The 23,866-nt window shown below is 38.9% G+C and overlaps 5 protein-coding genes and 2 pseudogenes across 5 annotated transcripts; 4 read left to right on the top strand and 3 right to left on the bottom strand.

Moving 5' to 3' along the window:
- The first annotated feature begins 2,242 nt into the window (after positions 1-2,242).
- Positions 2,243-3,109, top strand: LOC130503929 (mevalonate kinase-like; annotated as a pseudogene).
- A 117-nt stretch (positions 3,110-3,226) lies between these two features.
- LOC108828397 (pentatricopeptide repeat-containing protein At5g27460) lies at positions 3,227-4,789 on the bottom strand. Its single transcript, XM_018602077.2, is given in 5 exon segments — positions 3,227-3,256; positions 3,258-3,323; positions 3,325-3,503; positions 3,506-4,436; positions 4,525-4,789. Coding segments are annotated over 5 exon segments (1,440 nt in total). The 5' UTR covers positions 4,759-4,789.
- A 776-nt stretch (positions 4,790-5,565) lies between these two features.
- Positions 5,566-10,713, top strand: LOC130503931 (mitochondrial Rho GTPase 1-like). Its single transcript, XM_056998505.1, has 18 exons — positions 5,566-5,644; positions 5,739-5,893; positions 5,999-6,105; positions 6,193-6,352; positions 6,690-6,907; positions 7,090-7,222; positions 7,387-7,530; positions 7,708-7,884; positions 8,032-8,286; positions 8,461-8,529; positions 8,608-8,663; positions 8,738-8,819; positions 8,943-9,154; positions 9,317-9,386; positions 9,673-9,785; positions 9,933-10,083; positions 10,169-10,358; positions 10,481-10,713. The coding sequence occupies exons 4-18, from the start codon at positions 6,350-6,352 to the stop codon at positions 10,552-10,554; spliced, it is 1,947 nt and encodes a 648-aa protein (XP_056854485.1). The 5' UTR covers positions 5,566-5,644; positions 5,739-5,893; positions 5,999-6,105; positions 6,193-6,349; the 3' UTR covers positions 10,555-10,713.
- A 1,205-nt stretch (positions 10,714-11,918) lies between these two features.
- On the top strand, positions 11,919-13,715 carry LOC108825233 (serine--tRNA ligase, cytoplasmic). Its single transcript, XM_056998508.1, is given in 7 exon segments — positions 11,919-12,123; positions 12,126-12,301; positions 12,303-12,506; positions 12,709-12,848; positions 12,937-13,120; positions 13,241-13,420; positions 13,518-13,715. Coding segments are annotated over 7 exon segments (1,101 nt in total). The 5' UTR covers positions 11,919-12,050; the 3' UTR covers positions 13,662-13,715.
- Positions 13,716-13,806: 91 nt separating this feature from the next.
- On the bottom strand, positions 13,807-15,870 carry LOC130503933 (peroxisomal adenine nucleotide carrier 2-like). Its single transcript, XM_056998507.1, has 5 exons — positions 15,651-15,870; positions 14,851-15,082; positions 14,570-14,716; positions 14,328-14,488; positions 13,807-14,235 (listed from the first exon to the last, which is right to left on the bottom strand). Exons 1-5 carry the CDS (start codon positions 15,791-15,793, stop codon positions 13,941-13,943), a joined length of 978 nt encoding a protein of 325 aa, XP_056854487.1. The 5' UTR covers positions 15,794-15,870; the 3' UTR covers positions 13,807-13,940.
- A 690-nt stretch (positions 15,871-16,560) lies between these two features.
- On the top strand, positions 16,561-20,765 carry LOC130503930 (mitochondrial Rho GTPase 1-like; annotated as a pseudogene).
- A 510-nt stretch (positions 20,766-21,275) lies between these two features.
- On the bottom strand, positions 21,276-23,746 carry LOC130503932 (kinesin-like protein KIN-14S). Its single transcript, XM_056998506.1, has 7 exons — positions 23,468-23,746; positions 23,196-23,357; positions 22,900-23,115; positions 22,766-22,803; positions 22,510-22,673; positions 22,303-22,416; positions 21,276-22,231 (listed from the first exon to the last, which is right to left on the bottom strand). The coding sequence occupies exons 1-7, from the start codon at positions 23,641-23,643 to the stop codon at positions 21,446-21,448; spliced, it is 1,656 nt and encodes a 551-aa protein (XP_056854486.1). The 5' UTR covers positions 23,644-23,746; the 3' UTR covers positions 21,276-21,445.
- Between the last annotated feature and the right edge of the window lie 120 nt (positions 23,747-23,866).

Genomic DNA, 23,866 nt, shown 5'->3' with positions numbered 1-23,866 from the left:
TGATGCTGCTCTTTCTTTGAACATGAGAGTAAGATGTTAAAGTTTTACATTAGTTGGTCAGCTTATGCGCAAACACTGTAGTTTTTTATCTTCTTGAGCATCAGGCTGCCCTTTATCGGTTGCATGTATTCTAAATGCTTTAGTATTTACGTGTTTTCAGATCAGCTTGACACTGAAACATAAAAGCAGACTTGCAGTCACTATTTACTTGGAAGACAAAGCAGGTATAGCATCTGTGAGATCTTCCTAATCTCAAACTGTCTTTTTATATGATCTTCCTAATCAAATCACATTGCATCATATAGGAAGAGAAGAGCGTTATGTTTCAGGATTTGAGTGTAAGACTTGAGACGGACCCCTTTAATATTATTTTGAACGAAATATAGAGCTTTTGAGCCAATAACTTGTTTTGGCCATTAATCTAGCACAGAGAGGCGAGACATTAATGAAAGTCTCGGACTTTGTAGATTCAGCAAATGAAACTCATTGTGATATGTCTTCTTAGAGCCAGTGCTAGTAGCTAAATGCGTATGGGATTTGTTTGTCGTTTCAACTCTATTCGAACCTGTTTACTTTTTAGACACGGTTTGTAAAAACCAAACCAAACCGGAAAAACTGAATTAAAAACTTTCTTCAAGAGAATTCTCATTAAGCCAAATTCATATATATTTTCAAACCGGGATCCAGTTGTTTTCTTCACAATATTTATCTTTTTAGTTTATTAATAAACAAGCTGATCGTGCTGGCTTCAGACATCAATCTACATCTCTTTTCTCTGTAGTTCTAGGTACATGCTGTCTCTATCTCTCTCTCTGTCTGTCTATCGACTATTCGAATGTCTGCCATATGTTTTGTTTGATTTGAGGTTTTTCTTGTTCAAGGTGTTATTTCGTGAGTAGGGAAAATTGAACGAGTTTTGACTTTCATTTTCCTCTTTCGATCTGAGCAGCTTTGATGCGATTTCACATGTACCCCCCTTTTGTTTATAAAACTCTAAAGTTTCAGTCTTTACTTTGATTCAGATCCCAATTATGCAAATTTCCTTTTGATCTGATTCACTTTTTTTTTTTTTTTTGTTAACATCTGTTCCTGAGCTGCTAGAATCTGAATTCTAGACTCTTTTTGTTGGTGAATCTGTCTTATGCCCTTTGCATTTCTGTTTATGTAAATCAGTTCAGAATTATATTATTATTATTTTTTTGTTTGGATTCAGAAGAAATGGAGGTGAAATCGAGAGCTCCGGGAAAGATCATACTCGCAGGGGAACATGCTGTTGTCCATGGATCCACGGCAGTAGCAGCCGCCATTGATCTCTAACACTTACGTCACTCTAGCGCCTTCCTCTTCGATCAGGTTCTTTTCTTACATATACACTGGAATTGCTTTCTTTCTTCTTTTTTTTTTTTTTCTGGTTGTTCCTGTACTGAATTCACAGTGTACCAAACTAGAGATTGATTAGTTGAAGATCCAAGTTTTTTTCTTTGCAATGTAGTAGCGTCTCTTGCTATGGTTGTCCATGTTCCAAGTAGAGGTAGTATCAATGGGATTGAGTTGTGTTAAGGGTTATTCATCTAGGCGTGCGCGTGCGTTGCTTGCTGGACTTGAATTGACTTGACATTAGTACCTGATGGTTTCAGATCAAATATAGAACAAGTAATATTTGATGCTTTTTTTTTCCCAAATGTAGAAACAAATCTGAAAGCATTTATTTTTTACATTTCCTTCTTCTGACAGCTGCTGAGAACAATGATAGGCTTACACTTCAGCTCAAGGACCTGTCCTTGGAATTTTCCTGGTCCATAGCCAGACTCAAAGAAGTGATTCCTTCTGATTCAAGCACTTCTACACCAGCTCTTCATGTTCAGGCGAGATTCTTAAATCAATTGCCGTTTTGGTTTGAGAGAGCAAAATATTCCAGAAGAAAAAATCTGGCTGTCCGCTGGGATCTCCACCTTCCTCTGGTTATACACCAGTATCCTTGGGTAAAGAAAACACTTCAATACAATTTGAACTCGAAGAGATTTTCCAGAGTCCTTGACTCTTCTTGTTGTGTTTTTTTTTTAGATTTAGTCCAGCTACAGTCATCATTACAACGGAGCTTCCATACGGATCTGGCCTTGGTTCATCAGCAGCTTTCTGGCTGTCAGCTTAGCTCTCAATCGCATCTTCTATCTCAGACAAAACAACTCGTGGTGAAGGTTGGGACTTGTCTAGATGAAACCAATCTCGAGTTGCTGAATAAATGGGCGTTTGAAGCGAAAAGATCATCCACGGGAAGCCTTCCGGATAGATAACACCGTCAGTGCATACGGTTAGTCTTAATGACTGTAAAAACATCAAATTCTATACGTTAGGAGGGAAACCATATCTGTTTTGCTGTTTCTTTTGCAGGCAACATGATCAAGTTGCTCAGGGGAGATAACTCGGTTACAGTCAAACATGCCTCTGAGAATGCTAATCACCAACACTAAAGTGGGACGGAACACCAAAGCTCTGGTCTCTGGGGTTTCAGAGAGAACAGTCAGACAGACACCCAGATGCTATGAAGTCTGTGTTCAGTGCCGTGGACTCTATAAGTAAAGAGCTAGCTTCGATCATCCAATCTAAAGAGGAGATCCCGGTTACTGAGAAAGAAGAGAGTATAAAAGAACTCATGGAGGTTAACCAAGGCTTGCTGCAGTCAATGGGGTCAGCCACAGCTCGATTGATACCGTGATCCGAACCACGCTCAAGCACAATCTTACCTCAAAACTGACTGGAGCTGGAGGTGGCGGCTGTGTCCTTACTCTGTTACCAACAGGTTATCCTTTTTTCAGAATTGTTCAATCATTCTTGAAATCTTTGATTTTTGTTTTGTCCTTGACAGTCCTCCGTGGTAATCTAAATGGTTTCAGGGACGGTGGTGGACAAAAGTGGTTGAGGAGCTTGAGTCCAGCGGTTTTCAGTGCTTCACTGCATCAATTGGTGGTAACGGAGCTGAGATTTTGCTTTTGATCAGATGCTGTATGGTTTAAACAAAGTCATATTTGGCCTCTCACTATATATTAGAAGAAGGCTGCAGTTACAAAATATAAGGAGTCCATTTTTTAACTTATGTATTGAATGTAAAAAATGCTTTTACCATGTGAAATCTCTTTTTTTTTTTTTTGTTGTAGACATGAATGCATTATAAAGGACATGTTTGGAAGTTGCACTTTCTTGCATACAAGGTTACAATCAACTCTCCTCAGCCAATTTGAATGTTGTCCAGCTTCAATCATATCATAGATGTGAGAAGCTGGCCTCTGGACATGCTCATGCATTCTAAGTAGCAATCTGTATAAAAGACAAGCTTGCAAGACCAAGACGATGTAAATCTCTAACATATGTGTTTGCTTCTTTGATCATCTCCTCCTTCTCAAAGTACTCAGCAATAGCCATGACAATTCTTTGAGTCGGTCTCCAATGGCATCCCTTCATTAGTTCAAATGCTTTGTGCATAGCATCTATAGCTTTCTCCATATCTGACATTTCACCCATCCCTCCATCAAAATCTCCCAAGTCTTGTAGTTTGGCTTACCTCCTCTCTCACACACACGGTTGTGCAGAGACTCGGCTTCCCGGATCAGTCCATTACGCACATAACCACCCAAGAGAACATTGGAGACTCTAACATCATAGTTACAGCAATTCTCCTCCCACTCCTCGAAGACCCTCTCAGCCTCCGCAAGATCGCCAAGTTTCACCAAAGATGACAACACACATATGTAGTTCGCACAAGTCATCCTCCCAGAAACAGACTTGGAACCTTCCCACAGACGAACAACTCCTTTCTTATCTCCTAAAGAAGCATAAAGCGTGATGAGGAAGAAGTATCCAAGCCTATTGCTCCTGTTCAACTTCTTCTCCGCACTCTCAAGCACCAACTTAGCCTTATCAACAAAACCAAACTTAACATAGACACTCCCTAGCGTACACAACGAGCTCCACCCAACTTCAACGCTCTTGTCACCAACCATCTCCCCATAAACACTCTCCACACCTCCAACACCACCCGATGCTTCGCAGCCGCACGCGTTCATCCAGAGATTGTAAGAGAGAACGTTCCTCGGTATTTTGTTCCTCTTCATCAACGCAATCACCATCGCTACTTTCTCGTACTGACGAGTCGCTTCGTAAAGCTTCATCATCTCGTTGAACGGGTGTGGAGTTACAAGAAACCCCAGCTCGTTCAGCTTCTCCATGAGAGCTTCCGCTTCCTTAACCAATCTACCTTTAACGTAGCCACGAAGGAGAGGAAGGTAAGCTGCTTTCAGCGAAACAGAGCTGCTTCGAAGCTGCTCGAAGTATTCCTCAGCTCGTTTCAAGCCATGGTTTTTAATGATCAGTTCCAGCTTAAGAGCAGTGTCTTCTGCACTAAAGTGAACATCTTTTCGAGTCTCCATCCACTCCATCATCTGATACACAACGTTTAAAAAAAAAAAGAAGCTAAACTTGATTGTTTCTCTCTGTTTAATAATAATAAAGCTAGAGACTTTGGAAAACCTGGAGTGCGAGATCGTGACGGTTTGATCTGATTAGGCGCTTGGAGATGAACCGGAGCTCCGATAGCGTGACGGGGTGACCCGAGTCGACGCGTTGCTGAAGCAGAGAGGGGACACTGAGTCGTGGACCGTTCTTTCTCAGTATCTCCTCCAGTGTATCCGTGGAAGCGACTGAAGACAGGAGCCTCGTGGTGGAGAAACTCGACTTCGCAACCAAGCGAATCCTGCTGTACATTGTGGTTGGATGTTGCAGATGTGAGGAAGGAGAATAACTCAGGTGATGGAAAGAAGAGGGGGGGGGGGGGTTCTAGATAAATCTGAAAGTTGTGGGGGGGTATTTATGTGTGTGTTTATGATAAACTGTTAGTTTATGCTGAAGTGAAGATAGTTCACAGAAGGGGTTTATGTGATTAAACTGAAAGTATTGGGGCCTATATGTAATTTATAAAGAAATCGGGGGTCTTTCGGCGGTTTATCATCATCATCATCATCATTAACAAAGAAGATCGATTTACAACGAACACCAAAACCCTAAACAGAGTGTCTATCGTTGCAAATCGATGCCGCTAATAATCCATTCTTCTCCGTCTCCGTAGCTATGAGACTATGAGTACGTTGCTCTTCGATTTGTGGTGATACGTTGTTTCTTCCATTGAGCTGATTTCATTTAAGGAGAGAAGAGCACGGACACTGTTGGATATCAAATCTAATTTCCAGAAGAGATAGGGGAACGATCCGGAGATCCTTTAGTCGCACCATTTCTCTCCTTGAGTTGATTTGCTAACAACATTTCTGGCGTTTCACTTCAATTTGTAAGTAGATATTGTTTCAAAGGAGTTCAACAAGCAAGTGGCTAAGCTCAAAATATTTGGATTATGATTCTAAATAAGTTAACACTAAACCTTGTTTTTGATCCAAATGATTTCAGTGAAGTGTTTATTTCCTTTTTTTGGTTGTAGTCTGGTGGTGAGGCGAGTGAGCTGAATCATCAATAGAGAAGAGCTAATTTTGGGACAACATTCTTGAAAAAAGCGAGGGTTCACAGGATTGCAACCTCCTTTCTCACGAGGAAGGAAGTCATGGCCAAGTGTGCACAGTTTGATGATGAAGAACTCTACAAGGTCTTTAAACGTTACAAAATATATTTTCTTTCATTAATGTTGTTAGATTCGTCTTGAATTTTGCATTCTGAGAGTATTTCTTTGTTTTATTCAGGTGATTGGTGAAGGAGATGACATATAACTTATTGCATATCATATGGATGAGTGGATCCATCCCAGCGAGCAAATTGCATCACCGGTCCTAGTGAGAATGACTCATGGGCAATGCTCGATGAGATGATGAAGAACTCGCCAGATTTTTACCAAGCGGTACTTCTGATTTTTAGCCTATTGTATATTTGTATGATGATTCCTTTGCAGCCAAAACTTCCTTACGTATCGTGTTGATTGTCTCCGGAGCATTGAATGATGCAGCTGCAAAGAAGTATGATTTGGAAGGTTGGTTTCCAGCGTCGTGTCCTGTTCCAACTGTACAGAGTACCAAGCTCGAAGACTTGAGATCAGATACGGTCAGAAACAAGGTTAACCTCTCTCTCAGTTGGTTTCATTCTATTTAGCAGAGATATTCAGTCTTGTGTATTTACTTCTTAAGTGATTTGTTCATGCAGAACAATGAGCAGACGAAGCAGTATGTGCATATGCTGACTTCAACTCTTACAGCTACTGAGTTTCGGCATTCTCAAGAACTACCAGCGAGACTGACGTTTTTGCCCTTCAAGACTAAACCCTTTGTTACCGAGACCAAGGGCAAAAAGTCTTAATTAAATGGTAAAATACACCCTCACTTTCACTAATAAAATACTTAAATCTTTCAGTCAACACCTAATCCGTCCTTGTTAATTGTTATCATGCTTATGTGAGCTCATATCAATTCACATATCATAGAAAAAGACTTTCAGTATAAAGTCAATGGTAAAATATAAACCACCAGTTTCACTAATAAATACTTAAATACAGCAACACTTTCAATAATTTTTCATGTGCGAGCTCACGCCAATTCACATATTATAGAAAAAGACTTTTATAAGTAAATGATAAAATATACACCACCGCTTTCACTGATAAATACTTAAATTTTACCTTTTCATTTTGATTTTTGTTGCAGTTTCAGATGGCGAGATACTCAGCTCGCACCGTTGATTTAGCTAAATCTATACGAATCGTTGTGATTGGTGACAAGGGCACTGGAAAATCCAGCTTGATTACCGCTACAGCAACCAATTCTTTCCCTGACAATGTCCCTCCTGTTCTCCCTGATACCAAGCTGCCTTTACAGTTCTTCCCTGATGGTATACCCATCACCCTTGTTGACACTTCCTCAAGGTATCTTCATCTCTTTATATTTGTTTCCTCATGAAGAAGAGCATTGTTGTTGGGACAACATAAACACTTTGCCACCTGTTTAGTTACTGTTTGAAAAGAAAGGCTTATGTGGTATTCATACCTGGACAGCTTTGTTGATGTGCTATAAAGTATCTTTTAATTATTTCATATCTTGGGTTCAGGCCGGAAGATAGGGGCATGGTTGCCGAGGAATTGAAGCACGCAGATGCAGTGGTTTTGACACATGCCGTTGACCGACCTGAGACTCTCGAAGGTCTGAGTACATACTGGCTTCCAGAGCTTCGGCGGTTAGAGGTTGATTTTCCTCTTTGTTTACATTTTTGGTCATGTCAATCTTGCTGTTGTAGTAGGTCTATAATTTTCTCTCCTGGTGGGTCATATCACTGTTCTTGTGGTGAATTGTGTAAACGATTTGCTGTTACCTTATCAAGATTGCCTTGTGACCTTTTCTTTAACAGGTAAATGTTCCTGTAATAGTAGCAGGCTGTAAGCTTGACCTCGACAAGAACCAGGTCAGCCTCGAACAAGTGATGTCACCTATAATGCTACAATTTCCGGAGATTGAGACTTGTATCGGATGTTCTGCCCTGAAGCAAATCCAGGTATCATGAATTCTGTTATTCCTCTTCGGATTTATTATACATCTTAGCTCAAGCGTGGCACACAAGTTGGTTCGACTTTCAAGGTAGCTAAGGATTGTAATTGCCTTACGAGATTGGAATTGTTAAATTATATTTCAGACCTGAACTATCATCCTTATAAAATAAACTTTCCTGTAGGCACAAGAAGTTTTCTATTATGCACAAAAAGCTGTCCTACACCCAACAGCACCTCTGTTTGATCAAGAAACCCAGACATTGAAGCCACGGTGTGTAAGGGCCTTGAAGCGTATCTTTATACTCTGTGACCATGATAAAGATGGTGCTCTTAGCGAGGCTGAGTTAAACGCATTTCAGGTTTTATCTCCTCTTCTTGTGTTTCATCATTTCTTGTGTTATGTCTGTTTCATCATCGATATGGCTCTAGCCTATCCTTTAGACTTTTCAAAAAAAAAAAAATAATTCTCTCATCCAAATGAGGCACCTAACAGTTGTCTCAAATAGGTCAAGTGCTTTGATGCACCATTGCAGCCTAATGAAATCGAAGGTATTAAGAGGGTTGTGCAAGAAAGGTTACCAGAAGGTGTGAATGAAACAGGAATGACAGTGACTGGCTTCCTGTTTTTACATGCACTCTTTATTGAGAAAGGGAGGCTCGAGACAACTTGGACTGTACTTAGGAAGTTTGGGTATAACAATGATGTAAGACTGGCTGATGAATGGCTTCCACCTTCATTATTCAAGAGAGCACCTGATCAGGTAAATTGCAGAAACAGAATCATCAATCATCTATAACTGGATGAGCTGTATATCGAATTTTTTGTTTGAAATTTTTATTATTATCAGAAATAAGAAATCGGATGCTCACCAAGTTACATTAACATGCCTTCCTTGTCATGTGCAGCTAATGGTAGTGTTGTTTTGTTTTTGTAGACTGTTGAGTTGACAGATGTAGCAATCGAATTCCTGAAAGGAATGTATATGTTGTTTGATACCAATGGGGTAAGTCTCCTTTTTTTTTAATTAATGGCTTAGGCTGCAGTTTTTATATTTGTCTCTTAATGAATTTTCACTTTGCAGGATAATAATCTGAGACCTCAAGAGATCGAGGATTTATTTTCCACTGCACCTGAGAGGTATTTTCTCCACCTTCAGAAAGCAAAGAACGCGTAATTTAGATTACATTAAAACGCGAAATTATGAATTGCAGTCCTTGGAATGAAGTTCCATATGCGGATGCGGCAGAGAAAACTGCGCGTGGAGGACTTTCCCTTGACGCTTTCCTGTCACTGGTAATCAATAGTCTTACAAATGCTCAACAACTTAAGGAACATTTTGTATGCATGCACAATTGCAAATACATATACTCGTACTTCTTCGTTTTTTTTCCTAATCTTCCAATTACATCCTTGCAGTGGTCACTGATGACATTATTAGAACCTGCTCGGAGTGTGGAACATTTGATTTGCATTGGATTCCAGGGCAAACCATCTTCTGCCATCCGTATTACTAGGAGAAGGCTTTTAGATCTCAAAAAGAAACGATGTGAAAGAAAAGTTTTCCAGTGCTTTGTTTTTGGACCCAACAGCGCTGGAAAATCTGCTTTACTGAATTGCTTCCTTGGAAGGTTTGTCATATTAGCTCTTTCCAAAAATTGTTGCATTTCCAAAATACAAACAGGAAAGAGTATAGTCCGGCCCATGTTTTATACGTGGAGACGTTCGCATACTGGTAGAGCGCAAAATTGTCCTCTCCATGTGGTTGACATTCATGTCTCATCATTATCTAGGTCATATGCTGATAACCCGGGATCAACCACTGACGAGCGGTATGCAGTGAATATGGTCGATGTACCTGGGGTGAGTTGTGGAACACTTATGCAATTTGTCTCATTATGTGTGTGTTTGTGTGCGAATAAAGATACTGAATAAAGAATGGCAAGTGTTAGTTTGTGGACTTTGAGACGGGAGCTAGCTAGATATCCTAGATGAGTTGATACTATGGGCACATATGCATGTTGGGCGTTTTGAACAGAACTGTTCAGACTTGCTAGTTTTTTTGGCATCTTTTGAGGCTGTTTCTTTTCTCTACGTTTCTCTATGTAATATGTTCATTAATATGATGATTGCAAATCTCTGGGTGTAGAGTGCAAAGAAAACTCTTGTGATGAGGGAAATTCCTGAAGGTGGGGCTCAAGGTCTATTCTCATCCAAGGAGTCTTTGGCTGCATGTGACATAGCTGTTTTCGTGTATGACAGGTATATATTTTCCTTCTTTGGTTGGTTTAAATATGCTTCAAGTAGATGATGCCTTATCATTTTCTTATTGTGGGTTGTGTGAAACAAATGTCTGACGGTACCTTGAGGAGGCTTTGAGTTGCTGTTTGCATTGTTTATTTCCTGCAGTTCTGATGAGTCGTCATGGAAGCGAGCGACTGAGTTGCTTGTAGAACTTGCAAATCACGGTGAGGCCACTGGATATGAGGTACCTTGCCTTATGGTTTCAGCGAAATACGATATTGTATCATCCCAGATTTCCAGACAAGCATCCACTAAGGTAAGGGTTCTTGTTGATCTCTGAGTCAAATGAAAACAGCTTGAGTAAACCTGTAAAGCACCTTACAACACGGATCTTTTTGCAGGTGACACAAGATATGTGGATAGACCCTCCGGTATCCATCAGCTCGAAACTGGGGGATCTCAACAACTTATTCCGCAAAGTTATAACTGCAGCGCAACATCCTCATCTGAGTATTCCAGAGACCGAAGCAGGAAAAATCCGCAAACATCATTACAACAGGCTTTTCAACCGCTCTCTTATGGTTGTTTCAAGTACGTTTCCATCCGTAGTCTTTTAATCTTTGACACAAATTTTCTCACAGACTAACAAACCCGTAACCAAAAAAAGCTTCATACTCATGCTTGGTGAAATTATTTTTCAATTTGTATGACAGTCGTAGCTGCTGTTTTGGCTGTTGTGCTTGCTGCATACTTTGCGTATGTCTCAAGAGAGAGCGCTTCTGACTGAGAATGAAGAACCCAGTGTTGCAAGGTGCCAACGCTAAACGAAAATAGCAAGTCTCTTGTTATGATCTTATATTAGTAGAGCATTCTTGTTCCTACAACAATGTATTTGTAACAAATCCTTTTGTGTGTACCAGTGAGTTACAATTTTCTTGCAACTGAATTTACCTCAAAGTCTCTTGCTTGCATCTAAATACTAGTGTTTAAGTTTTGGTGCTCACAGCAGAGGCAACTTTGGTTCCTACAACCTACCTTTTGTGGGAGTTTTTTTTCTTATTGCTAGAACGAGAAACCATGCATGTGGTTACCGTGATTTTCTCCTTGACCCGAGGGTCAATGTTTTTGCAATCCATAGGGAATGCATTTCGATAAGAGTCTTTAAGATATGAGCCTGCAAGCCTTTGATGACCCTGGAAATCGTTTTCTTGATTCTTTCTCAAGGCTTCTTCGCTTCACTGTCCTTCAAGTGATCTGCTGCTTGAATCACAACCTTGCACCTACAAAACACAATGAATGCAAGTAGATCAATATCCACCAAAAGAGCCTGGATCAATATTTGTTTCTGTTTTGTTGGTTTTATATTCTATATATTTTTGTTAAGTTTAAGTCGGTTGTTTATGAGTCACTGAATTGTGATGCTTTTACAAAATATTCAACTTTAATGTAATATTTGTTTTTTTTTTAATTTTTAATTTGATTTTATAGTTAATTAGTTTCTTGTTGTTTTAGTTATCAGTTTCGGTTTTTTTTTTTAATTTTAGTCTATTATTGAGGTTTAGAAATTAAAAAAAATGCACAAAATCACTTACAAAATTTATAAACTAACAAATTTTCAAAATTATAAAAGAAGTTGTCTAAGATCATTCTAAAATTCTATTATTTAAAATATGACAATTCATTAAAAACAATCGACTGAAGTGAATATTGATCATTTTAATCAAAATTGTTGATCTAAATCATTCTTGAAAAAACACACACATAAAAGTAATTTTAAGTAAAATATTTTATTCTATTCATTTTTATTTATATAAGATAAATTCTTTTTTATTAAATTATATAATTTTAATATAAAATTGATATATTTATATTAAATTTCCTTTTATATTAATCTTCCTTTTTATTTTTGTAAAAGGAAATTTGTTTTTACTAAATTACATGTTTTAAATATAAAAATACCATATATTTTTATATGAAAGAGATTGCCTTTTTGAAAATAAGGTAATTTGGAAACAAAAATTAACAAAAAAATAAGAAAGTTTAAAATCTGAAAGTTTTGGGGCATTTATTTAAAAATAAATTGCCGGTGGCTATCAACACTATATAAAGGTCAGTTTACAAAAAAAAAAACACCAAAACCAGAATCAGAGACTTCAGAGTTTCATCTTGTTTCTTCTTCACAGTTTAACGCTTCTCTGTGCTTGTGAAGATACTACGTTGTTTCCTCCTTTGATCTGCTTTCATTCACAAAGAGAGAAGAGCACACACAAGACAAGACAAGAGATGTTGGATATCAATCTGTTTCGAGAAGAGAAGGGGAACGACCCGGAGATCATCCGTGAATCACAACGCCGGAGATTGCCGGCGTTAATCTCGTCGATGAGGTCATCAACCTCGACAAAGAGTGGTTTTGTTTGATTTTTAATGATGTTTTGTTTGTTTATTTGGAATAGGAAGCTGAGAAGAAGAAACAAGTCGCTGCTGACAAGGAAAAGGAAGTTGGTGATGCTTATAAAAAGCTCAAAGAAAAATTGAAAGGAAGTTGGAAATGGAGGGAGAGGCTACTTCCTGAGAGGATATGGTGTGCTACTCAACCAAGCTCTTATCAACTTCGGGCTAGCCTTGTTGACGAATAAGGAGAAGAAGGAGTTCACATTGCTGCAACCTCCTTTTTTCATGAGGAAGGATGTCATGGCCAAGTGCGCACAGTTGGAAGATTTTGATAACGAACTTTACAAGGTCTTTCTTGAACTTTAGAAGTAACAAAAAATTATTATGTTTTTAGTCTTGTCTTGAGCTTTTCATCCTGAATTTAGGTCTTCGATCTGTTTTAATCAGGTAACTGGTAAAGACAAATAAAAAGAAAAAAGACGCAACTGGTGAAGGAAAAGACAAAGAAAAAGACGTAACTGGTGAAGGAAAAGACAAAGACATTGATAAGGTAACTGGTAAAAAAGATGACAAAGACCTTGATAAGGTAACTGGTAAAAAAGAGGAAACATACCTGATTGCAACTGCTGAGCAACCTCTTTGTGCATACCATATGGACGAATGGATCCATCCCAGCGAGCTTCCCAAAAGGTATAATAATAAACATAGGCTATTTTGTTTCTTTTATGTATTTATTTTTATAAAAGATGTATTGACAATATCCATTACGTGGGTCCAGATATGCTGGTTACTCGACCTGCTTCAGAACAGAAGCTGGTTCCCATGGAAGAGACCAGCTTGGCATTTTCCGTGTTCATCAGTTTGAGAAAATCGAACAGCTTTGCATCACCAGTCCTAACGGGAATGAATCTTGGGAAATGCTCGAGGAGATGATGAACAACTCTGAAGAGTTTTACCAAGCGGTAATTATTTCGTATCTTTCAAAAAAGTTATAAGCATGTCACATTAATGTTTTTGTTTTCTTCTTTTTAAGTTAGCCAATTGTATAATAATGATTATTCTTCAATTGTTATTAATGCCAGCTAAAACTTCCATACCGAGTGGTAGAGATTGTCTCTGGAGCATTGAACGATGCAGCTGCTAAAAAGTATGATTTGGAAGGTTGGTTTCCTGCGTCTGGTACTTACAGAGAGCTTGTGTCATGTTCCAACTGCACTGACTACCAAGCTAGAAGGCTTGAGATCAGATACGATCGTAAGAATGTAACCCTCTCTCTCTCTCTCTCTCTCAGCTCTTTTACCTTTCACTAGCAAAAAAGATCAGATACGATCTTGTGTGATTTTTATTTTTGAATGCCAGAGCAATGAGGAGGAGAAGCAGTATGTGCGAGAGGATGGTGTGGAGATCCCTGAGGCTTTGCAGCCGTTTATGCGCGGAGTAACGTTTTTACCTTTCAAGAAGACTAAGTCTGTAGTTGCCGAGACCAAAGAGCCAAAGGTCTAAAGCTTAATTGACAGTAGATATTATCTGTGTGTTTTTTTTCTTTAGATCCTGTGGTCCTTTTTAAGGACTAGCTTTTTTTTTATCTATCATCTGATCACAGGAGATCCTTTCTTACTTTTATTACAACTGAAAAAACACACAAACATAACTAACAATATGAAGCTTTGTCAGATCCTTGCTCAAAAATCAATTGTTTCTTGAAATGAGAAAAAAAAAAAATACAACACTTTTGCCTGCTTTTGAAAGCTTTTAAATACTGCCACAAACCGAAGTCTTTTGCTATTGCAATTTTTGTGAGCTTTTCAACCTACCTTTTGTGACAAACAGAGTTTTTCTTAAGGCTAAGATGAGAAACCATGTGGTTGCTGTGATTTTCTCCTTGATCATGAGTAGCAACGCCGAGCTCAGAACTGTCTTTAAGATCTGAGCCTGCAAGCCTTTGAAGAAGCCTAAGACCCCTTCTTTTTCCCATATAGCATAGATGACCCCTGGTATCGTTTTCTTGATTCTTTCTCGGGGCCTCTTTGCTTCACTGTCCTTTGTGTCATCTGCTGCTTGAATCATCACCTTGCACCTACCAAAAAAAAAACCATGAATGTGTATATAGATCAATGACATGACAAAAGAGTAGTTACCCGGAAGCTATAATAATAATAATAATAATACCTGATGAGTGGATAAGTGATGACGGTAGCAGCAGTTTTTGAGATGGCACCCAACAAGAAGGCCATAAAGGAAGAGATGACTACATGAGGGGAAGAGTCTTTGTTGGCTTTTGCCTTTCTTTTCTCAACGAGGTTCTGTTTCAGCTGATCAAACACTGTATACTACAAAAGAGAAGCTCACTGTTCAGCTACTCTAATAACAAAAATAAAAGAATGTAAGTATGACGTGGATGATGATGGTACCTGAATAGCAGGATTAGGGGTGAGTAAAAGAGTAATCCCCATGCCATCATATGCATCTCCCCAAGTACCCTCGGTTAAGGTCTTCCAAAACCCTTTTGCATTTCCAAACTCGCTTGTTTGCATCCTTGATGAAGCTGTATCTAGAGGCTACACACAAAAACATAGTGTACTTGGAGTTAATTAACGTAGAAGACCAAGTAGGAAACACCTTAAAAAAGACACACAAAACAGTCAAAACATATATAGCACAAGTGAGGTGCAAAAAAAAAGATAAAACATACTTGGGTCAATATATTGGTAAAAGCAGCAGAAGCAGCAGCGATGAGAAGGTTAGCCTTAGTGCCAATCGACTTAGAACCTATCCTCTCGCTATGCAACCTCTTGAAATAGCTGTAACTGTAGAAGTAGATGAAGGAGGAAACAAAGGACTGCACGTTCTTAGTCCCTAGGCCTTGATACAAGGAGAGAACGTTCCCTGAAGAAATCGCTTCCCAAAAGACATCTGATATGCGTCTGTAAAAGGTGGTTACAACAAAACAGCTTTAAAATAACTCTCAACATTTTGAAGATGGATTGATAACTTGGTTTGCAACCAGGGAAGTCAAGACCATAAATTTTGATCTGTATAGTTTCCTTTTAGGTTCTTAGTATTCATACAAAATAGGAAGCACTTGATGTACAAAAGGTTTTGCTTTGAATAAAATTTAGCATTTATTCAAAAAAAAAAAAATAACTCTCAACAACAACAACAACTAAAAACACTCTTGTCCTAAAACACAGCTTATTTAACAGTTGTTGTAATATCTACAAGTGCATGACTTTTTGAGATATGTAGCTTCTCAAACACCATCTACGAACTGTAGTCTTGACCAAAAGCGATTCCGGGGTATAATTGGAAAGTAAAAAAAAGGATACTGCTTTAAAAACTCATTAGCTCGAGGGACAGTGAGAAGCTCAAAGAATCGAACTTTAAGGGATAATTAGATTATATAAACTAACCCAAGTGAATGTTATGATCCAGATTGATAGAAACGAACACGATTTTTTTGAGATGATCGATCATTCATGGGGGTAACCTAACCTGTATTTGTGGTTACCGGGGACACTGATCTCGGCCTGGTACTTGGATTTGCAGGTATCGAGAGGGTATAAGATGGTTGTGCTTAGAAGGGATCCTATAGCTCCGGATGTTGCCTCCGAGATAGACTCCAAATCAACTCCCATCTTCTCACCTATCACTCAGCACTGCAGCACCGCCGAAGAGATAGGATTTTTTTTTTTTTTTTGGCACTGAAGAGATGGAATTGAGGGAGAAGGTATGGGTCTAAGATTTTTAAAATGGGCAAAATCTAACGATAAAATATGGCGCCACGTGTTCTTTTCATTATAATGTTGAACAAAAAAAAGTTCTATAATTTAACTAAATAATTTGAAAAATATAAAATCCAACTCATTTTGTATTCAAATTAAACAAATAATTATATTTTGTTAGTTATATAATAAAAAGATGTATGGTTGTGCATTTACTCCTCTACATAATTATATAAAATAATCCCGTTTCAAAATTAGATATTTTTTAAAATTAAATTTCAGTACAAATATTTTTTAAATAATTTAATATAAAGTCCTCTTTATTAATTTATTTTTTATTCCTAATTAAAATAAAATATTATAAATTTCAGTAGTTAAATAAAAATAAAAATATTAATTTGTGTAAAAAAATGTTACTTATTTTAAAGCAACATATGTTAATTGCTATTCATTCACCTATCCTCAAAAAACAAATGCAGCATAAGTAAATTGTAAAACCAAACTTTGAAAAAGAAAAAGAACAATTCATAGGAATTACTTAAATTAAAAATAAAAAGTTACTTTTGAAGAAAAAAATACAAAAATAACTAACTTTTGCGTGGTAAAAAAATAAAACTAACTTATGCGTGGTGATAAAGGATAAAAAGGTGTAATTACGGTAACGCCACTATAATATTAATAAGAAGGGAAAGCGAAGAAGCCTTTAGAGAGAGTTTTATCTCCTCCCCCTCCTTCGTTGCGATCGTCATAACTCTCTATCTAGGGTTTATCTTCCAAGGGGGTTTTTCAAACCTCTCTCATTCTCAATCTCCAGTTTTAAGGTCAGCGCTTACTTCTCGTTTCTCTATATCCAATCTTTCATCTCAGATTACTCTTTCTGTTATCTATCATCCATGCTTTGCTTGAAAACTCGACTTCTTTCTCGACTCGTCTTCCTCAAAACCCAGTTGCAAAGTCTCAGTCTTTTTCGTCTCAAACTTGCAAAGATCCTTTCTTTTTTTTTTCTTTCTACTTGGATTGAATTCAATTTTGGATTTTGATGATGTTCGTTTGCAGTTTCCAGATGGCGTCCCCACCTAACTCTGTTCGGATCGTTGTGGTTGGTGACAAGGGCACTGGGAAGTCAAGCTTGATTGTCGCTGCAGCCACCGAATCTTTCCCTCCCAATGTGCCTCCTGTTCTCCCTGATACCAAGCTCCCTTTTCAGTTCTACCCTGACAATATACCCGTCACCCTTGTCGACACTTCCTCAAGGTATCTTTACATTTACTTCTTGGAGAAATAGTTTATCTCTCGGATTAAAAATGCTATAATGTTAGATAAAGAATGTGGCTTTTGGTTTATGGCATATGAGTCTCATACTTTAGCGCTTCTTTAAGACTTGAAAGAATACTATTAGTGTCGTTGTTAGTTATACTTGGACAGGTTTTGTTGATGTGCTATAAGCATCTTTTTGATATTTCTTATTCTTGGTTTCAGGCCGGAAGATAAGGGCATGGTTTCCGAGGAGTTGAAGCTCGCAGATGCTGTGGTTTTGACATATGACTGTGACCGACCTGAGACTCTCGAAAGTTTGACTCTCAGGTGGCTTCCAGAGCTTCGTCTGTTAGAGGTTTTATTTTCCTTTCTCTCTCTCTCTCTTCATTCTAGTAGGTGTTTAGCTTCTCTCCTGGTGTTGCTGTGGCCTTATTAAGATTGGCTTGTGACCTTTTTTGTAACAGGTAAAAGTTCCTATAATAGTAGCAGGCTGTAAGCTTGACCTCAGAGACGACAACAACCCGGTCGTCCTCGAAGAATTGATGGCACCTATAATGCACCAGTTTCGGGAGATTGAGACTTGTATCGAGTGTTCTGCCTTGAAGCAACTCCAGGTATCATCATGACTTCTCTTTATATTCCTCTTCTGGATTTTATCATATGTCTTAGCTCAAACATGGCACAAAATTTGGTTCGAGTGGTTGGTTGCTATCATCCTTATTCAGAAAAAACTTTCCTGTAGGCACAAGAGGTTTTCTACTATGCACAAAAAACTGTCATCCACCCAACAGCACCTCTGTTTGATCAAGAAACCCAGACATTGAAGCCACGGTGTGTAAGGGCCTTGAAGCGCATCTTTATACTCTGTGACCATGATAAAGATGGCGCTCTTAGCGAGGCTGAGTTAAACGCATTTCAGGTTTTATTTCCGCTTCAGACTTTCTCTTTAAATAAGTTACAATTCTCTTATCCCCAAGGACGCACCTAATAGTTGTGTCAAATAGGTCAAGTGCTTCCATGCACCACTGCAGCCTTCTGAAGTCGAAGGTGTTAAGAGGGTTGTGCAAGAAAAGTTGCCAGAAGGTGTGAATGAAGTAGGACTGACATTGACTGGCTTCCTGTTTCTACATGCACTTTTCATTGAGAAAGGGAGGCTTGAGACAACATGGACTGTACTCAGGAAGTTCGGGTATAACGATGATATAAGACTCGCTGATGAATTGCTTCCCCCTTCATTATTCAAGAGAGAACCTGATCAGGTAAATTGCAGGTTCATTGCTGTTATCTAATTTTTTTTGTTTGGAAATGTATTATATCGAATGGTTGTGTTTGTTGTTATTTGTAGAGCGTTGAGCTGACAGATGTAGCAATCGAATTCCTGAAAGAAAAGTATATGTTGTTTAATGCGGATGGGGTAAGTCTCCTTTTTTGTTTTAACTAATGGTTTAAGGTTGCAGGTCTTATAGTTGTCATTAATGAATTTTCACACTTTGCAGGATAATAATCTTAGACCCCAAGAGATCGAGGATCTTTTTTCAACTGCACCTGAAAGGTACCTTCTTCACCTCCAGAAAGCAAAGTACGTTTATCATATCTAGATCACATTAAAAAGCCAAATTGTGAAAATGCAGTCCCTGGAAGGAAGCACCGTATCAGGATGCCGCAGAGAAAACTGCCCTTGGAGGACTGTCTTCTGACGCTTTCCTGTCACTGGTAATCAAAACTTAAGGAACATTTTGTATACATGAACAATTGCAAATACATTTACTCGTGCAATTAAATCTGTCAGACATAATATTTCTGTATCTTTATTTCATTGATCCAGTTCAAATTTTTATGTTTTTTTTCCATAATCTGTCAACTCTATCCTTGCAGTGGTCACTGATGACACTATTAGAACCTGCTCGGAGTGTGGAACATTTGATTTACATTGGATTCCAGGGTGGTCCATCTTCTGCCATTCGGCTTACCAGGAGAAGGCTTTTAGATCGCAAAAAGAAGCAGTGTGAAAGAAACGTTGTCCAGTGCTTTGTTTTTGGACCGAATAGCGCCGGAAAATCTGCATTACTGAACTGCTTTCTTGGAAGGTTTGTCATATTAGCTCTCTTTCCAAAAGAGTATTAACCCCTTTCCTTTGTTTTTATGAGTGGAGACGTTCGTTCGCATGTGGTTTACATTTATGTTTCTTCATGATGATCTAGGTCATATGGTGATAACCAGGAATCAACGACTGACGAGCGTTATGCAGTAAACATGGTCGATGAAACTAAGGTGAGTGGGAATACTTTTTTTGCAATTGGTCTGTGTTTGTGTGCGCATAAAGATATAGTTTACGTAGTATTGTCCTCGCAAACAGTGTCCGCTTTGCAAAACATTGAACAATAACGGCGGTCTTGAGTGTTAGTATAGCTTTTTGATGAGTTTTTTTTTTGGCATCTTTTGAGGCTAATTTTCTCTAAGTTTATTAGTGTAATTTGCTCATTAATATGATGATTGCAAATCTCTGGGTGTAGAGTGCAAAGAAAACTCTTGTGATGAGGGAAATTCCAGAAGATGGAGCTGAAGCGATATTTTCATCCAAGGAGTCGTTGGCAGCATGTGACATAGCTGTCTTCGTGTACAGGTATATATTTTCCATCTTTGGTTGGTTTAAATATGCTTTTAAGTAGATGCCTTATCGTTCTCTACTTGTATTCTGTGTAACAATTGCGTTCATTTGTGTGTAAATGTTTGCATCCGTAGTGATTTTTTGTCTTCCTTTACTACTGCAGTTCTGATGAGTCGTCACTGAAGCGAGCGACTGAGTTGCTTGTAGAAGTTGCAAATCACGGTGAGGCCACTGGATATGAGGTTCCCTGCCTTATGGTTTCAGCGAAAGACGATATTGCATCATCCCAGATTTCCATACAAGAATCCACCAGGGTAAGGGCTCTTATTTGATCTCTGAGTCAAATGAAAATAAGCACCTTAAATATATATATAATCTTTTCTGCAGGTGACACAAGGTATGGGAATAGAGCCTGCTGTATCCATCAGCTCGAAACTGGGAGACTTCAACAACTTATTCCGCAAAATCGTGACTGCAGCGCAACATCCTCATCAGAGTATTCCAGAGACCGAAGCAGGAAAGAGCCGCAAACATTACAACAGGCTAATCAACCGCTCTCTTGTGGGTGTTTCAAGTAAGTTTTTCGTTTCTTTGACTCTTGAATCTTGGACACAAATTTTCTCACAAACAGACAAACCTATGACAAAAAGCTTCATACTCATTGCTTGGTGAAATTTTCTTTTCATTTTTTTTAATTTGTATAACAGTTGGAGCTGCTGCTGTGGTCGTTGGGCTGGCTGCATACCGCGTGTATGCCGCCAGAAAGAGCGCTTCTGCCTGAGAGAAGGATTGAGAATGAAGAGCCCAGTGTTTCAAGAAGATAGCAAATCTCCTGTTCTGAGTTTATCATTCCAAAGTTTTAACCAGAGAGTACTGTTTTTTAGAAGATTTAATGGAGATGGGGTTTGAAGTAATAGTTGATCCATAGGAACACAAACATTTAGGGAACCAAAAAAGAAAGAGAGAACATATACTACCATTGTGTTGAGTTTCTTCAATAACAAAAGAGCTTTTTGTCTCGTTGCTGTGGGATCTTGTCTTTATTTGCTCTGTTCTCCAAATTAACTATTACTTACCATTTCCGTTTTCCAAGTGTTCCGAGAATGAGCTCTTTGTAAAGACAGAGAGTCTGCTTCTGTCTCATGTGTTTCAGTCTGTTAGCGCTGCTGATGCTTTCGGCTTTCCGGCTTTGAGTATTAGTGGTTTTAGGACACATTTCTTTTGTCATTGGTGGTATCATGGAATGCTTGTTCTTTGAATCTATGCTTCTATGACTTGTACAATGTCTCTTGCGACCTGTGTGGCTTGTAGGATTTTGTTTACCGTTTACCCAAGAAGCATAGCTGGGAGTGACATAAACCAATGACTTAACAATTTTCTTTTGTATATCTCTTGCTTGCATCTAAGACTAGTTTTTAACTGTTTTGGTGCTTCTAGGACTAAGCCTCACACCAGAGACAACTTTGGTTCCTTCCGCTGCTACTAATGTATTGCAGCTTTTGTAGTCTAATAGTTTCTTCTTATGCACTGGAGCCAAGATTTAAATTTCATCAAATCCATAACACAAAAGGTCTCTCAATAGAGTTGTTGTAGTTAAACACTTCGAATGAAGACCAATTAAAGAAAAAAAGTAACATAGATCCTATTTTAACATTCGACTTGGACCAAACACTTTCACAAAGACAGTGAACAAAAGACCACTACTGTTCCCTCCGGACCAAATCGGTGGCAACAGAAGAAGCTCGCCTCGGTGTGAAGGAAGGTCTTCTGTTCCTGAACTTAAGCGGACTCCAAACCACAGCCTTCTTCTGCAATGCCACCACCGTGGGATGTGTCGGCTTCCACGAGCTGCCTCCTCCTCCTACAACAGGGCTCTTGTTGAATCTGCTGCTGCTTTTCATTGCATTAGGAGTCACCAGATTGCGATCTGGAGCGAAGAGATTGGAATATCTTGCCTTCCTCGGGTTACCACCACGGAATGAAGAAATAGAAGGTGGGCGTAACGGGGTGGTCATGTTCATGTGAGATGGTTCTGGTCTCAACGTTGCAATAGAGACTCTCCTTCTCGGCTGGAGTGTTTTATTATTGCCTGTTGCAATGGCTAATGGAGGAGGAGCTGGTCTGAATGCGATTGAGCTTCTTCTTGGTTTCATTAGTGCATTGATGTCCACTGATGATCTTCTGAGGCTGTTATTGTTGTTACCATTGTTATTCTCTTTGCTTGTTGCTTGACTTGCGTCTGAAAATCTCTTGGCAGGAGGACCCTGAGATGGTTGTTGTTGGGGCATGAAGTTTGTGATTCTTCTGAGTGGCATTCGCATTGATCTTGTGGGTGCCAAAGGTGGCTTTTTCTCTGTGATTGTCGGTAGTGCCTCTCTCGGTTGTCTAGATGTTGTTGATGACGATGATGCGGTCGCTAAGGCTCGTGTCTCCTGCTTGATTCTGGTTTTCCTTTCTTCTGCTAATTGAAATTCCAGGTCACGAACCTGCAAAATGATTTGGTTTCAAATGTTAGAGCTTAAAAGAGGAAAACACTCCTTCAGTTAAAGCGGACTACCTTATCTTGAAGTCCTTTACATATGTGTTCTCTAGCAGTGAGGCGTAGCTGTAGTGACTGCACATTGTCCTGCAGCTTCTTAGTTTCTTTTTCCTCTTGCTTCAGCTTCTCAGTCTGTTAATTATCACAAAGAAGACAACAAAAGACAGCCAGCTTAGAGTTAAGTTTAAGCTTTAGATGAATAGAAGCTCAGACGAATCGCGTTACCATTTGTTTTAACTTGAGGAGTTCAGACACATCCGTCTGTTTCCGGGCAGGTCCACTTTCGATTCCGCGAACTCTGCTTGCGAAGTTTAATGAGCAAAGCGTCTCTCCTTGATCGGCAGAACTGGGGTTAATCTGAACAAACATCAATGTTTTGCAATCTCCACCTGTATAAGTCACAATGAAATGGTTACATGAGATCAAAAACATGTCTTATGGTTCATGTAAACAACCGAAAAATAGGACAAGTTTTACTAACCCAATGAGTTTTGTAGCATATGAGTGAGCTTTGAGTTTCTATCATTGCACAACAAGGAGAGAAAAGTTTGTTAAGAGCATAAAGCAGTTAAGCTCAAATACAATGTCTCGACAGAGGAGGACGAAGGGAAAAACCTGTAAGGAATGTGGCTTGTTTTGGATGCAAGGGCGGCGATAACATCACCGAGTGCCGAAAGAGACTTATTGATAAACTGAGATTCTTTAAGCCTTTCTCCTTCAGTTTCTACCTTTCCTACTCGCTCACTTCCAGCCAAGTCCACCAGCCAAAGATGGCTTCTGGTTTTGTGGCCATTGATCAAATTCTCTCCCTTCACTGTCACTCGCAACAAGCTGGACAAAAAGAAAACTTTAGTAGTGTGAAAAAGGTTTTGTTGTACATGATTTTAGTCTCCAACCCCGCTTTAGCTTACCAATGAGAGCGGCTGCTTTGCTCGTTTGCAGCTGTTGATCCCACAGATCTAACAGAATATCCTCTCTTCAGCAGATCCCACACTTCATCTGTGTTGAAAACTTGTGCTTCAACTAATCCAGGGACTTCTTGTGTTCCTTCTGCTGATTGCTTAACTTCCAACCTTCATTAATTCAACGCATACTGTTATTTTGCCTTCTTTTGAAAAAACAAAAGCGAGAAACTGTGAGGCGATATGATTCTATTTACTAAGCAACAAATTGAAGGACCTACTTTTTAGGAGGATGGTTTGAGTTATCAACCAAGAGGTCCCTTATCTTCTCATTGTAAACCTCCAACATGCTAACAGATAGCTCAAACTTCGTGAGACGACTTCTACTCTCTGAAGAGCGAAACAATTCTTCTAATGTCTTGTAGTTGACTCCTCTATTATCTGGTGTTCCTTCCATGGTAAATGTCTTTCCAGTTCCAGTTTGGCCGTAGGCAAATATGCAGACATTGTAACCATCCAGCACAGAAGTAACAATAGGTTTCGTCTGTGCAAAAACAGTCTCTGCACATAAAAGAAGACATTGTAACCATCCTAGTACAGTTAGATAAGAAAAATTCATGGTAACCCCTCAATTTACCTTGGCTATCCTCAGGCTTAAATACATGGTCAAACTTAAAATG

Source organism: Raphanus sativus, unplaced genomic scaffold (assembly GCF_000801105.2).
Source record: "Raphanus sativus cultivar WK10039 unplaced genomic scaffold, ASM80110v3 Scaffold1235, whole genome shotgun sequence".
In the NCBI taxonomy this organism is placed as follows: Eukaryota; Viridiplantae; Streptophyta; class Magnoliopsida; order Brassicales; family Brassicaceae; genus Raphanus; species Raphanus sativus.
The sequence above is the reverse complement of the archived record's forward strand: the minus strand, read 5'-3'. Positions and strand labels throughout refer to the sequence as shown.